Source organism: Leucopleurus acutus (genome assembly GCF_964270905.1).
Source record: "Leucopleurus acutus genome assembly, chromosome: 1".
Classification (NCBI taxonomy): Eukaryota; Metazoa; Chordata; class Mammalia; order Artiodactyla; family Delphinidae; genus Leucopleurus; species Leucopleurus acutus.
This window is the reverse complement of record NC_139142.1, coordinates 173,888,505-173,904,640: the sequence shown is the minus strand read 5'-3', so window position 1 is coordinate 173,904,640 and position 16,136 is coordinate 173,888,505. Positions and strand designations below refer to the sequence as shown.

General features: G+C 34.8%; 1 protein-coding gene across 12 annotated transcripts in view; it reads right to left on the bottom strand.

Annotated features, from left to right (window-relative positions):
- Window positions 1-16,136, bottom strand: part of ZMYND11 (zinc finger MYND-type containing 11) — a 137,095-nt gene that overhangs the window by 43,371 nt on the left and 77,588 nt on the right. For 8 of the 12 annotated variants that reach the window (XM_082842306.1, XM_082842305.1, XM_082842300.1 and 5 more), the window contains 3 exons: window positions 11,419-11,578; window positions 4,418-4,462; window positions 1,580-1,741 (listed from right to left, as the gene is read on the bottom strand). In XM_082842306.1, the coding sequence (XP_082698432.1) occupies window positions 1,580-1,741; window positions 4,418-4,462; window positions 11,419-11,578 (367 nt within the window). The remainder of the gene's footprint in view (window positions 1-1,579; window positions 1,742-4,417; window positions 4,463-11,418; window positions 11,579-16,136) is intronic. The other 4 variants (XM_082842309.1, XM_082842308.1, XM_082842302.1 and 1 more) reach the window with 2 other exon arrangements.

Here is a 16,136-nt window from a genome sequence, read left to right as displayed (position 1 = left end):
ATTACACATTTTCTTCAAAGGTATAAATGTTCAACTTCCATTCTTCATGTAAGGAATATAAAACATCTACCATCACGTTTAACCCAACCTCAAAAATCCCAGTGTTTTTGTTTAAATTCTTTACTATGAGAATATGAACTAAATATTAGATATTAAAAAGCTATGGCTATAAAGACATAGGTGTGTCCAGAATTGTATTTCCTAAGTCCTTATTATTTGATCAGTGACCACACCTCTTTTATATTTTCACTACATTAATGCTTTTGTTCTTCAGATCTCATTAATTCTTTACTTCCTCTAGTGTAAATTGTTACCAAAAACCAGGATATATTTACTGGTAAAACAAAAATCCATGAGAGTAAATTATGAGTATTAATGCAGTTCCCACACGACCAATAACACTGATTTCTTGTAGCCATTATAATTCTTGCAGACCTCAAAGAGGAGGTCTATACCTTGAGGCCTGACACTGATTTATTCAGACCTAGGGATTTATCACAACTTACCTAGCATTTAGGCATTTGATTACAAGTCATCATTACACATTTTTTAAAATGCAATCCCTATGGTCTTTTTTTTTTTTCTGCCTACTGAATATGTACAGCAGTGCTGTTAAGAAACATACCAAGGTAATACAAACCCACAGACACTAAGGGAAGACTAGAATGAACACTGTACTTTGCTCATCGTGCTGGCAAATGAGCCAGGAAATTTTTAGCTGATATGAAAGAGGAGATAAAGACAAAACTTTTTTTGGACGAATAAATGAGTATTATAAAACATATTCACCAACAGGACTCATGAGTAATTTGGGCAATTTGCATGGTTCCAAGTAAGTATCTTAACAATTGTAAGTACAAAACAATAGAAGTTCCAATCAAATAATTCTTTACTGATCACCACCAATGCCATACATAATGTAGTGTTTAGGCATCTCACATCACTCATATACACACATACCACATCTGCAACCAACAAGCACAGCCATGTATACTTTTCAATGGGGAAATAATATGAATGAAAATAATTGTGGGAAGTACCTATTTTACCTACCAGACTATTTCATTTTGTAGAATTCTTTATATACAACTGTTCCATCCCTCCACCCTCCAAATAAAAGAAAGAAACTAACCCATGATATGACAAAAAATAAAGGCCACATTACATGGATATAAAATGGGAAGTAGATACAGAACGTTTCCAACAATGTGCCTTTTGCTACCTGTGTTTTCTGAGAAGCAGAGAGGACTGACTGAACAGACCTTGGGATGGGAGAGTGGTTCTTGATTCCTAAAGGCTATCCATTAAAGAGTCACACAATCCAGAGGGAATTGTAAAGTAAGAGAAAAGAGTATATTTTTACATGATTGAAACTTTCTAAAATCCATACCCTGAATATGTGTCCTGTGATATTCATTTATGAGTGTTCTATGTTCATTAACCAACATTGCAGTAGATAACCCCCACCCTCCAGTACTTTATCCATTAACCTGGCAAGACCACCTGGGATATCTTTGTGCAGCTATTATTAATGAATTCCACCCCTCTGACCAGCACATTAAAGCTCATAGGTACTCACCCTGCAAACTGGGCACTGCCAGTGACTACTGCTGTCTCTAAGCCTGTACTCATCAGACAAACACTTGGAATGATACACACGAAAACACAGGTCACATATCAACACCTCTCCAGGCAAATGGCATTCAAAACAATACCAGTCATGATTTTCTGTTTCCCAGTCCTACAAAAAATACAAAATAGTTTCGTATGACATTTTGTCAATATCTGCAATGACTAAGAACAAAATTGAAACTAAAGTCCATCAGAAGTTAGGCATTATAAACAATTTTAGACATTTACTGTGTTAAAACAAGAGGGAAAAAATACCTAGAAATTCGCTTCTTTAAATTTTTAATTCTCTCCTAAACATATTAATATTCAGAAATATCTTAAGGTGATCTGATAACAAAACCAGTCCAAAATGAAATAAGTCCAAAGCCAATCCCAGTTCTAACATTATCTTTCGTTTTTATATCGTCTATGGGATAATTTCTTCAGTAAATGGAATACCCCAAAGCAAGATCTATAACTTAGTATTTCAAATAAACAAACCTCTGTTTTGTTCTGATTTTTTAAAAATATACTAAGTACTTAGCATACTTTGGGAACAGAGAGAATAGTAATAAATGGTGATGCTCACTATTCTTATCTTCTCATCCATGGTATTGGATGCTTTATTGAAAATAACCATTAATCAGAATGTCCATGTTCTGATAGGTTGTCAAATTTTCAGGGTCTGTTGAATTTGGAAAAATAAATTGAAAATGTGAAACTAAAGGTTTAATCACATTCTCCAAAGGACATTACCACAAAAAAAAAAAAACAAAAAAGGAAGCAGGCTTATTTTCTTATTGGGACTATTCCTGGAAATAAAAGACCATAACTGCAGGTATACAGGTTTCTTCAACGTTTTCTTTTTTGTTACACTCTTTTTTTTTGTACAGCCAGTACCATTTAAACACAAACAGGAGAATAGTGTAAGCTCCCTTAATTTGGAATTCATTCTTCATAAATATCACTCTTAGCTTTTATCAAAAAATACCCCTGTTAAGAGTGATGGATTAATTCTCAACCTTCTTTTGTAGATGTGGTAGTTACATGAATAAGGGTTAAACCCACATTTAGTGTTATCAAGGCCACTTCCCAATGGGGATCTTGAAATTTCAAACTTGGATTCTGCCATCATTTTTCTTTTTATAAATCATTGTCTACTCTGCTTCTGGGAGAGAGCAGCTTTTTCATTCCCTCTTACATCAATAACTCCCCCAATAAATTGGCTTCGATAGAGCACTTGTCTAGTAAGCACTGACTCACTGGCACCTAAGGTTCAAATGTATTACTGCTTGACCATATGAGAAGGCTACGTCTCTCTCCTTCAAAAGTGAAGGGAGTTGCTACTGTTCTGAAATTCACACCTTCCAATCTACATTCAGAGTCATGGCTAAAGTACATTAGTAAGTTCTACAAAAATGTAAACTTTTTGGTTTGCTTTTTAGTAAGAAATTGGCGGTCTTTATCAACCAAAGTAATAAAGAAAAAAGCATGACCATTTTTAGTTATTTGCTGCAGATGTATAAACTCTGGAGATTTACTATGAATAATTTCAGTCAGACTGCTTAAAAAATCGTAAGATACTGATTTGACAGAAAACCCTAATCTGTGCATGGTAGGAAAAAATCTCCCCCAAAAAGTTTGACACAGTGATGCCACAGAGACACAGTAAGTTGTGGTGCCTGGCTGTACTAAAATAACAATCATTGGTGTACCCCTTTCACAGAGCTCATAAGTAAGCTGCATTTTAGCTCTTTCAATGTTTGTATCAAAAAATCATTGATGATCTAGGTTTCAATGGAGATAAGATTTTTTTTTAATTAACTCTTCCCAAGTTTAAAACAAAGGATTTCAGAATATTTTCCTCATATCTGTTCAGAAACATCTTAAAGGATTTTCGTGGCTTATATATACTCATTATTAACAAAAGAAACTGCCATTCTTCATCATTTGAATTTTTTTACATTAATTCATCTTCCTGTGATTCTCAAAATGATAGTTACTAGGTTAACTAAGAAAAGGAAGCAAGAGAACACAAGTTTGGTCCATAGCTCCAGCCTCCCCATATCACCTCCTACCTTCGTCTATCCCTACCTTCTCCCATCCACCTATGAAACGAGGATGAAAACGGATCTTTCTTCAATGGGGTGTTTAATTCTAGACCTAGTTTTTCATAAAAATTATAGAAATGAAAGTGTAATTCAAATGAAGTAAAAGTAGAGAAACATTTGGATATATGTTTATATAATGGCATACAACTAACTCTTATCTGATATAAAAGAAAGTATGAGCTGGGAATGTATGTGCTGTTCATTCTTCTAATCACTGCAATAGCTGTTTAGAATATACAAAACATGCAAAAGTCAAGTTCAAAAGTTACTACATTCTGAATCCAGGAAACATTTTTCTGAGGTATAAACGATATAAGCATGTTTATTATAGGTAGAGTTGCCTACGCTTTGTCTTTTAGTAAACAGAATTCATTTATACAGTGCTTTTGACTAATACTCAATAATATATGCCAAAAAGCTAAGCTTTCATTTTCACTGGATTTCACCAGAAATCAGCAACTACTCTACATTCAGTCTGATCAACATCATAATATGTGAAATGCCACTTCAATACAAGAAAGTTTTTAAAAAGCAAACCTATGAGCACAAAATCCAAAACTAGAAGCAATGTAAAGATAGTATGGTTTTAATGAACAATTCTAGCAAGAGTTAACTAAGCTAGCCTAAAGAAAGAGAAATTTAATTTTTAAAAAAGCAGAATTAAAGTAAAATAACATAGTGCAAAATTAGTTCACCTTGTTTGGGGTTGCTGTCCTGGAGAAAGGCTGCATACTGTAGGCCTTTCAAAATAAAAACAAAATAATCTTGGTCTCTCTACTATAACTTTGCTCAATATCAGGCAATACACAGAGCTAAAGGGATTTTGTACATGGTCAAACTGTTTATTATTTGCTTTACGACATATTATTTTGCAGATGATATCAATTGATAATCTATCAATGTGCTAATCATTAATGAAAAGACAGTAGCATGCAAACTCAAGAATCATCACTAGTTTAAGAGGAAACTTTTACACTACCACAAAAGCTACAAAATGGACATAGAGAAAATCTATAGGAATTCATGTGCCATGAAACCTATAAAGATGTTAGAAAAACATTTTACTAACAAATTCAGTGTCATTATAAATTTGCACAAGATCATGAATGTATGTCTTATTGATCCGAAACTGGTTCAAGCTGGACTTTTTTTTAAAAATCAGGAGTGATGAATGTAAATGTGGTAAACTTGATAATTCACCACAGTGTGAAGTTTATACAGGCTGTCTTCAGAACCTAGTAGAAAACATTCCACCACCAAGAGGCAGCCTGCTGATCTACATCTCTGTCACCATTTATAGCATTCAGTTAAGACTCTGGAGCCAGACCGGCTCAAATCCCAGCTTATAGGGTTTTTGTAAGAATCAAACGAGTTACAATGCTCGTTAAACGGTTAGCTGGTGTTATTAAGATGATCTATTTGCTATAGAGCACAAAACAGGAATTGACAAGTCACAAAATGATGTGACACTTTCAATTATACACGTGAATTTCTTCTTCGGGACCTTAAGTTCATTAAGACAGCTGACTCTGTAAGCAAGATGGAGCAAAAACACTGTTAACCTGGCGTTAGAGAAGACGCTGAAGCAAGAGGGCTCCGTGGGAGAACTGTGTCTGGACAGGGTCTCCCAAACTATCTACCCTCATATTCAAAAGAGAGTTCAGCTTTTAAATTAATTCCCTATTCCTACATAATGAGCAGATAAATCTTACATCATCAAATATGTGTTTCATGTGGTATTTTAACAAAGATACAATGTAAAATTAATTCTATACAATTCTAGGTTTAGTTTAATTCTGTTAATAAATTCAGTTCATCATTGAGAGGTAAGAATTTTATGGTTAAATATTTGCAGTAATTTTAAATATTATTTTTTAATTAAAATATTAAAACATTGCTTAGTGAAATAAAATTTAGAAAGAGGGCAAAAAAAGACAGAACTCTCATACACACACACACAAGGTGAAAAGAGTATAACAGGATAGCGTGACCCAAAATATTCTATTGAATAAAATGGAAATTCTTCACCAAAGCAAGAATAACATCTAAGTACATTACAGTTTTGCACATAGAACCATAGTATAACTGTTTTCTAATTAATAATCACCAATACTTCACTTACTACTTAATACTTTACTTAGTAAATAAACAATTGTTTATATTTTTGTATCTGATGCAGGTAACGACCTTTGGAAGAAATGTGTAGTTCTGCACATAATTAACATAAATATAATAAAATATATTTCACATTAAAAAAATCAACAGAATCCAAGGGATATGAAGTTTTGGACTTAGGGTATTTAAAACATATGACTGATTAATTTATGACAACTATAATTATAACAAGAAAAATGCAAAGATATAAACTTTAAAAAAAAATCTTACTTCACTGAGCTATATTTATGAAGTGGGCTAGGAAAGTCAAGCTGTTTGCAGGCTTCTCAATATTTTTCCAAGAACAAAGCAAGAGAACACTTCTGGACAGGGCTGTTTAATGGTGTGATTTCTGAAGAATAAGACATAAATCCAATCCTACCTCTTATACAAAAGATGTGAGCTTTTAGCCAAGTTTTAAGAGGTATATAAACCTTAGTTTCTTTTAGACTGGTCCTTTTGAATCAGGAGAAGCAGATGAAGATGGAAAGAAGTGCCTATCTTGTCCCTCTGTAAACTAAAACTAAATCCACTTATCCCCAACATAACATGTTAATCTCTTCAAGAAACCATAAAATTTGTATTCTCATTAATGATGCTTCTTAAAAGGTATCAAACCTTAACTAAAGACCTACATAAAAACTAGCATGAGGTCCTGCTTATCAGCAGAACAAACTGGATTATGTAAAAAGTACTGAAGCTGAAGCAGGGCTGACCAGCCAAGACCTGAGCTCATGTCTGCAGTTGCTCTCGAACCTGGTGGAAGGACTTTAACTGAAAATGTAAGCTGTGGTTCCTAAGCTGATACTTTATTTTTGGACTGGCATTAACCACGCAAGAAGAAATGAGACCCTGAGTCCAGATCTGGCAGGTAAGTAAAGAAAGAAGTAGTCTCATAGTAAACATCACCTTTTTACACTTTTAAGTTATCCTCTACACTGGTGACCAACTTATTTAATGTCAGATAAAAAGTATCTGTCAAATTATAGGGGAGAGTCATAGCTTTGTGCCAGGGACCATGAATCAAGTTGGGAGTCACCAAATAAATAATATCAACTGCCTCAATATTAAAACACACGTTTGATATGTTTTATCTGCAAATGATCCATAAATCAAGGTCACCGGCCCTACTCTACTTATACAGGCACACCTCGGAGATACTGCGGGTTCAGTTCCAGACCACCGCAATAAAGCTATTATTGCAAGAAGGTGAGTCACATGAATTTTTTTGGTTTCTCAGTGACATAAAAGTTGTGTTTACACTATACTGCAGTCTATTAAGTGTGCAATAACATTATGTCTAAAAAAACGTACAGACATTAATTTAAAAATACTTTATTGCTAAAAATGCTAACCATCACCTGACAACGCAGGGTTGCCACAAACCTTCAATTTGTAAAAAAAGCACAATAAGCCAAATCACAATAAAACGAGGTATGCCTGTATTACATTAAATATTTTTATAAGACCTTCCTATCTTTAATGGGTTAAGAGTTTAACTCATAAGAAATTAACTTGTATTTATTACAAAGGGAGCTTAAATACCAAACTCAACTCAGCTGAGCAATGGTAAAATTCTGCCCAAGAAATATATTTCTCAAGTTGTTAGAATAGAGGACGTGAAATATCTTGATCGAATATGGATTGAATGTAACCATCCATGTACATTAGTTTAGAGCAAGCAGATGATGAAGCAATCTATGGAAACATGTAGTCTTTCTTTAAAAAATGAAAAATCAAAAGAAACAAGCCTTGATATAACACAACAGTTTCACACTGTGCCCAGGTCTAGTGGCCTTTTACCAATATAATTTCAAAAGCTTTAAAAACGATCTCTAGAAGAATTATTCAGATCATGAGTGAATCTTAATGACAGAAATCTGGAAATTAAGGACTACCATAGAAAACTTACAAGTGTTGCCCAGGTTCAGCAAGCTTGTCGTTTTAAAAATTGGTTGGTACATATACTTTTACTTGTTTAATTTTGCTAATATTTAAGCTAACCATTTAAAATTGAGGGAGGCCTCATTTTTAATAATTATGTTTTTCATTCTACTATCTCAAATGGACATATTTAAAATATCACCGTGAAGATGCTTGTCTATTGCTGAATTTTATCATAGTTTCTCCAAATAAATTATCACTTCAATAGAGATACAAATGGTGGTTAATATCAGCATCTCAAAATGTCTAAAAATCATTCCATTCCTAGCAGAAAGAATCTCAGTACAATGGAGGCTACTCTTTGACTTACACAGGCTTCCTCTTAAACGGTTATACATAACTATATCCTGAAATAGTCTTAGAGTTAGGCTTTTATTTCATGAGAGCTGGGTTTAATAAAAATATTGTTCAAGATATGCATATTTTTCAATTGCATCAAGTTTTTAAAAATAAGCATTCGATAAAAGGTAGCGAGGCGGAATAAAAACATGACACAACAGACTCTTTGCTCAATGATAGTTGAGTGGCCTAAAGAAATGACACTCTTGCCTACCTTCTCTTTCTCAACATAATCATGGCCGTGAATACAAGAGGATTCCAGCCTCTTTGCTAATACAAGGTATCTCGAGGGATATAACTTGTGGGACTTATCAAGAGGAATCAACTTTTCCCCCACCTCTGAGCTATAGCTACTATTTTTAGAGGCTATAGAAGGAAAAGAAGAAGAGCTTTACTACCATTTTTCAAATGACTTGCTGAGTAAAGAATTTTTGTAACTTTGAATAAAGGTTTAAAAATGAATAGCCAAAAACTCCTATCCCTTTCCTTCCCAAGGCCATATATACCTACTTGACTTTTTCTTCTCTTGATAATGAGTAGGAAGTCAACAAAAATAATAACGTACACCTTTCAATCTAAAAACTCAAGCTTTTAGAGGAATCATATCATATACAAAGTGGAGAAACTATAAAGGAGAGTCCCAGACTGAAATGCCAGCATGCAGGGCTGTCACTAGCCCACAAAGTACCTTTGTGCCAATTAGAAAGTTGACCCTTCCCTAAGACTGATTTTGTTAGAACAGGACGCTTTACTGCCATCTGCTAGAGATCTGCTGAATAAACATGCAAGTACCTGATGTCTGAGAAGTAGATGGCACTTCCTAAGCTGTGCGGTTCAAAACCGGCCCCGATACACAGCAGCCTGCATGCACAGGGCACACAGTCCCTACAAACACACAGAGCTGGCCATTGTAAGATGACTGTGCTGTGCCAAGTGTGACCCATGTCAGTCACGTGTCCTTCTAGAGTATTCTTAGGGCATGAAAACTATAGCACACAGACAGCCCCAGGGTCGCCAGGTGGTCCACCAGCCATAGCCATGAGATACACATATAATTAGTTTCATCATTTTATATCTGCGCCTTAAATATAGACCCATCATCCTATGGGAAAATCTCTTAACAAATCTTGTGTTTGAGGTTACAGGTTAAAAGTAAAAAAAAAAACGTGATGGGAATTTTTGCTTGCTGTTTAGTAAGAAATTTGTGTGCTTTTGCTACTCTATATATAGGCACTTCTTGTTTTAAACATACTTATTCACTAGTCAAAAACTTGCTTTGAGTACATAGTTATATGCTTTCTACAAATAATCTCATTTAATCCACAAAACAATCAAATGAAAGCTATATTAATGTGTCCCTGTTACAGCTGAGGAATGAGGATCAGAGGTTAAGAAATTTCCTCAAGGTCACACAACTAAAAAAATACTTGAGATGGGATTGAAACCCTCATCAATTGTAACATAGATGACCTTACCTCTTTCAACTACACTACATTGCCTATGTATTTTTAATAGTTGCATATTTCATAAACTAGGTATAATCTTTATATACTTGTACTTAAATCATATACACATACTTGGTATAAAAATGCTTGTGAATAAGAACCAAACAGAATTAATAAAATCTGTATACACTGTTTGATTTACATGTAAGATTTCATCTAGAAAAAAGAAAAAGGATGATGCTATAAAAATATATGCAGTAAGAACATGCAAAAATAAAAGTAGAATACAGAACCTAATGTAGTCATGAACATACAACTCATTAACTGCTTGTTGAATTAAACTGAACAAAAAAGCCTCAACTTGAAGGGGAAAAAAAGCACATGGAAAAGGACAAAACTAAAAAGGAGAAATAAAATCACTTTTATGAATAAATGTACACATGATCCACAAACCAAAGTCCTGTGGATTAAGTTGCATTTACTATTGGTTAGTTACTATATACATCTCAGAAATTATTGGGTTGGCCAAAAAGTTCGTTCGCTTTTTTCTGTAACATGTTATACAAACATCTGAATAAACTTTTTGGCCAACCCAGTATCAATATACCCTTCTGTACTAAATCTGTACATGGCTAAGTGTTTTGGGACTAGAAATTTTATATTATCTAGATTATTTTGAGTGTATAATAAGGTATCAGCTAATCATGGCCCTCCTTTAAATGTCTGCTGTAGACAGATTTATGTCACTTGACATTATTATTATTATTATGGCCTGGCACCCAAAGTTTCTTTATTGGCAAAAAGCTTTACTTTTCTGTAAGCTAAAGAAGAATTAGCTTACAGAAGATTTATACTCATATAAACATTTTCACCTAAGTTTTCAAGAACACTTCTAGTGCACAAATCAAATGATACCAATGAAATTAAACATTTTTTTCTTCCATGTTTTCTGTTTGTGGAAAACGTGAATTTTTTTTCCAGAAACTTTCAAGTCACATATTAAATTAACAAAAACAGTGTAAAAAACTAACAGCTTCTCTAAGTATATAACTGACAGCTGCCTCTGTGGACCAGCTCCCCACAGAAAACAGTGTTCTTAGTTTATTGCTCTCAGACCTGACAGGTGGGTGTCTGTGTGTTGGCTCAATTGCCTAGAGCCAGAAAGGGAAAGACAATGTTTTGGGGAAATGTTTCCACAAATAACCAATTTTAAGATTTTGTGTCATTTTTATAATTTTAGGTTTTAGAGAATTCATGATAAAACACTCTCAATATATCTAATTACTAAATCTATTCCTTTCAGAACTAAAAAATTAATGTTTATTATATTTGAAAGCTTTCCAAAAATAGACTTTTCATGAAGGTATTAGAAAAATCAAAAGCAAATAAGGTAGGAAGACAGAAATAGTACACACGAAACCAAGCTTTACATTAAAAGAATATACTTCTATATGTGCCCCTAAGCAAAAAAGTATATATCCCTTTCAAATCTGTCTAGATGGCATCAACATTATCCTCATCGAAACATTTTTTACTAATATTTACTGAAGAAAACACTTAGGAGTACCATTAAATTGTACGTACATTAAAAGGGCTTTCCTTTGTTTTATTTTTCAGATTCAAGGTAATCTAGACAGAAAAAGCAGGCTCCAAGTTTTCTCCTAAAGAATCAGGAAGGAAAGTATCCATCCTACCAATGTAGTCCTTAATGTTAATAAAAACTGTGGAAGTGAATATTACTAAACTTCTGAAAATAAATTTCTATGGGTTATATTTAAATAACGTTCCAGATTTATAAAATAAAAAAAACTTACAATCTCATCGCCTGGCAACCAATATCCTTCCTGTTCGATACCAGCTTTTGAACCTTTGCAGCCCACTGTTAGCGTTTCCACAATAAGACCATCTTTCACAGCCAAGCTCAGCTGACGAGTGGTCTCTTTTGGATGCATACCGTGGACTCGAGACATGTACCTGAATACAGAGGAAAAACGAATTTAAAATCCCTTAGTACTAAAAAATAAAAATGAATAAAAATAAGAAAATAGAGGTGATTTCTCTTTTATTGTGACATACTTATCAGAGCCCTGCAGAAAGAGAGAAAAGCCAGTCCTCAATACTTAACTCTTTCAATTATCACGATATTTTAAACCTTAAGTCTACTTTGTATATTTAGAGGAATATTTGTTCAAAATAGTCCCAAACTAGCATATATAAATCATTTAACAGATTTTAGTCAAACATCCCATTTAGTTCTAGCCTCTGTAGCAATTGCCACTAATCTCCACTCTACAGATCCGAAGTCTAGAATTTTATAATTTTCAAGATGTTAGAATATAAAGTACTTTTACTCAAAACTTAGGGAATGACACTAAAGAAAATACAGGAATTACACGAGTGGTTGTCAACATATAAAGAAAACAAGAATGAATGCTGTGATCAATAAGGCAAATATGTGATTTTTCGATTAAATATATTTTGAACTCGATCACTAAAGAATACAAGCTCTCCCTGATTTATAGTTACATGGCATATTTTTTAATTAAAAAATTTTATTTCAAACACACCCTGTACCACAGAGAATAATATTGCAGAATCTCTTGTACTCAGCAATCATACTGAACTCATGGCATATTTGCTTCATATCATTTTGTTTTTTAAGGAAATAAAATGTTACAGCTACAGTTGAATTTGTGCCATTTTCCATTCCCCTCCAATCAAACCCCAACACCCTCTACCAGTAAACTAGGATATCCTAACACAAAAACGTACTATGAGACAAACCAGGCTGGCCTCAGTCTCTCCAGAGAAACATTCTGTGCTGGAAGACAGAGCAGAAGTGCCCAAGGGTCTGCAAGAAAATTAAGTACGACACGAGGATTCTGTATCCAGTTAATCTGTCATTTAAGTATCAAAGCAGTCAAAACAAATCATTTTCAAAATGCAAGGGCTTCCCTGGTGGCGCAGTGGTTAAGAATCCTCCTGCCAACGCAGGAGACATGGGTTCGAGCCCTGGTCTAGGAAGATCCCACATACCGCGGAGCAACTAAGCCCGTGCGCCACAACTACTGAGCCTGCACTCTAGAGCCCGCGAGCCACAACTACTGAGCCCGTGTGCCACAACTGCTGAAGCCCACAGGCCCTAGAGCCCATGCTCTGTAACAAGAGAAGCCACCGCAATTAGAAGCCTGCGCACCACAACAAAGAGTAGCCCCCGCTCAACCGCAACTAGAGAAAGCTCATGCACAGCAACAAAGACCCAATGCAGCCAAAAACTAATATAATTAATTAATTAATTTTAAAAAAACCCAAAAAAACAAAATGCAAGAACTTGGGACATCCCTGGCAGTCCAGTGGTTAAGACTCCACACTTCCACTGCAGGGGTTGCAGGTTCGATCCCTGGTCGGGGAAATAAGATCCCATATGCTGCTCGGCGCGGCCCAAAAATTTAAAAAAAAAAAAAAGCAAGAACTCATCCCTGAAGAAACTTCTAAACTCAGGGGATGAATTTCAAGCAAGACAAGGAGTAAACTGTGGCAGAGGGACCGCAGAGCCTTCTGTGTCTTCAGTTCATGGAAGAGAACTGTTTTCTCTTTAGGAGATAACTGCACTGGCAGAGAAAACAGCACTATTTAAAGTTAACTGGAGGGTAAGAAGGAAGTGACGTGGGGAGTCGCAGCCCCACTGTAGTAGGAGAAGGGGCAGGAGAAGACAAGGTGGAGTCAGTCCACACAGACTGATTTGTCAACTTTACTGACTGTCAGTCAAGGGAGACAAATCATGCAGTAGAGGTATAAACATATTTTGATATATAAAGGTCAACACCAATGGAAATAATCAACTGAAGTTTGGAAAATGGGGAAGGGAAATGGGCAAAAGTGAAAATGTACTAATTTCCTCACTGTTCACAATAGGGAGCCAACAGAAATTCTCTTAGGAATTAAGCACACCACTGCATTTAAGTTTATAAAGGTACTCTTTGAACAAAAAAACAAACTTTCTAAGTTATCTGAAGAAACTCATAAAAAACACATGATGTAGCAAGACAAAAACCAACAAAAGAAAGGCTATTAAACATGAGAGGACCAAAACCAAACAAGTTTGTCTTTCTAATATATACAAATTGGCTAAACTCAACAATTAAAAGAAAAAGACATATTGGATCACAAAACAAAAAATATACTATCTACAAGAGACACTTAAAGTGACTTAGACTGAAAAAGAATGGGCAAAGGCATATCATAAAAATGCAATCCAAATGAAACAGGAATCAATACTGCAATGGATAGGATTTGGAAATCAGGGCAAAAATCATTTTTAAGAAAGACAAATAGGGCATAGGTAGTTATAAAACAAAAACTATAAGAAAGAAAGGAAATATGGACAGGAATACAGAATTATGAGACTTTAATTCACTTTTCTCAGTCCACAAAAACATCTACTGAACAAAATTAAGTATGGATACAGAAGACCTAATTCGTAAGACAGATCTAATTGATTTCATTCTGAAATCCAAAACAAACTTGTCAATAGGTCCAAGAAAGATTCATTAAAATTGAGCATGAAGTCAGCCATAAAAATGACCTTGGGACCTCCCTGGTGGCACAGTGGTTAAGAATCCGCCTGCCAACGCAGGGGACACCGGTTCGATCCCTGGTCCGGGAAGATCCCACATGCCGTGGAGCAACTAAACCTATGTGCCACAACTACTGAGCCCACGAGCCACAACTACTGAGCCCACACACCTAGAGCCCGTGCTCCACAACAAGAGAAGCCACCGCAATGAGAAGCCTGCGCACTGCAACGAAGAGTAGCCCCTGCTCGCTGCAACTAGAGAAAGTCTGCACGCAGCAGCAAAGACCCAACACAGCCAAAAAAAATGACCTTAATAGATTCCGAAAGTGATATAGACATTTCCTAGTTGCAGTGAACTTAAACCAGACATTAATAATGAAACTAGAAAACTCTCATAAACTGATTCAAAAGGTTATCTGAAAACTGCAAAAAATCTAAAAACAATCATTAAAAAGCTAAAGCAGTGCTAGTGAAAAAAAAAACAAAAATTGTAGAACAATATTAATCCAAGAGCTCCTTCTCAGTGAAAAATAAAATGAAGACATCATTAGCTAATCTAATCAAGAATGAAGACACAAAGCACAAAAACATACAAACTAAGAAATGTCTACAGAGACAAAACCATATATAAAAGGGAAATTAAAACAGTCATAAGCAACTACTTTGTTCATTTCTGTACGAAGATATAATCACTACGATATTCTAGGAAAATATAAATGATCAAAAGTTGACCACAGAAAAAAAAAGAATACTTAAAAAGGCCAATGTTTCCAAAGAAATAAACAGAGGAAGTTGGCAAATAACCTGTCCAGAAAAACACCAGGTAGGGACATATTCACAAGGTAATTCTATCAGACTTTTAGTGACCAGGTAACTCCAATGCAATTTAGACTCTTCCAGAACATAATAAAGAAGGAAAGCAAGGAATCTAACATAATAATGGTAACAAAACCCCATAAAAATTGCACAGAAAAAGAAAACTAGTGTCCCATAGGAATACTGGTATTAAAAAATCCTAAATAAAATATTTGAATATACAGTCTAATATTAAATATTAACATAAATTAATGTTAATATATTAATACATTCAAATATCAAAAGAATGTACCATAACTGGGTATTTAATTCCAGGATTTCTAGGAAGATTTATTATTAAGAAATCTAGAAATATAATTCATCCCATTAATAGATCGAAAGTGAAAAATCACAGAATTTCTAAACATGTTGAAAATCAGTAAAATTCAACATCTAGCCCCTAACAAAATGGGAATGAATAAGCACTTCCTTAACCTGATCAGGAATATTCAAAAATGTCTTTGGGGCTTCCCTGCTGGCACAGTGGTTGAGAGTCCGCCTGCCGATGCAGGGACACGGGTTCGTGCCCCAGTTCAGGAAGATCCCACGTGCCGCGTAGCGGCAGGGCCCGTGAGCCATGGCTGCTGAGCCTGCGCGTCTGGAGCCTGTGCTCCGCAACGGGAGACGCCACAACAGTGAGAGGCCCGCGTACCGCAAAAAGAAAACAAAAACAAAACAAACAAAAAAAAATGTCTTTGACACTCTGCCAAAGGTAATAACCAACATAGCTGAAATAGAGAAAGAAATGGGGTATAAAATTTGGTAAGGAGTTAAAATGATCATTATTTGCATAATACATACCTATAAAACCCAAGAAAATCAGCTAGTGTGCTATTTTAAATCAAAGAATTTAATCAATTATTTGTTTGGGTACAAACTAATATACTAAAATTAATAGCATTCATATACACATACATAAAAAAATTTAGGAGATTTAAAAAAAGACAAGACCCCAATTATTTACTACAGCAATGAGAAAAATAAAATACTTAGTAATAGAAGGACAAGAACTATACGAAGAAATTTTTGAAAAGCTACTCATATAAAAAAAGAGCAAATGGAAAGACATGCTCGATATTTAGATGAAAGACAACAAAATCC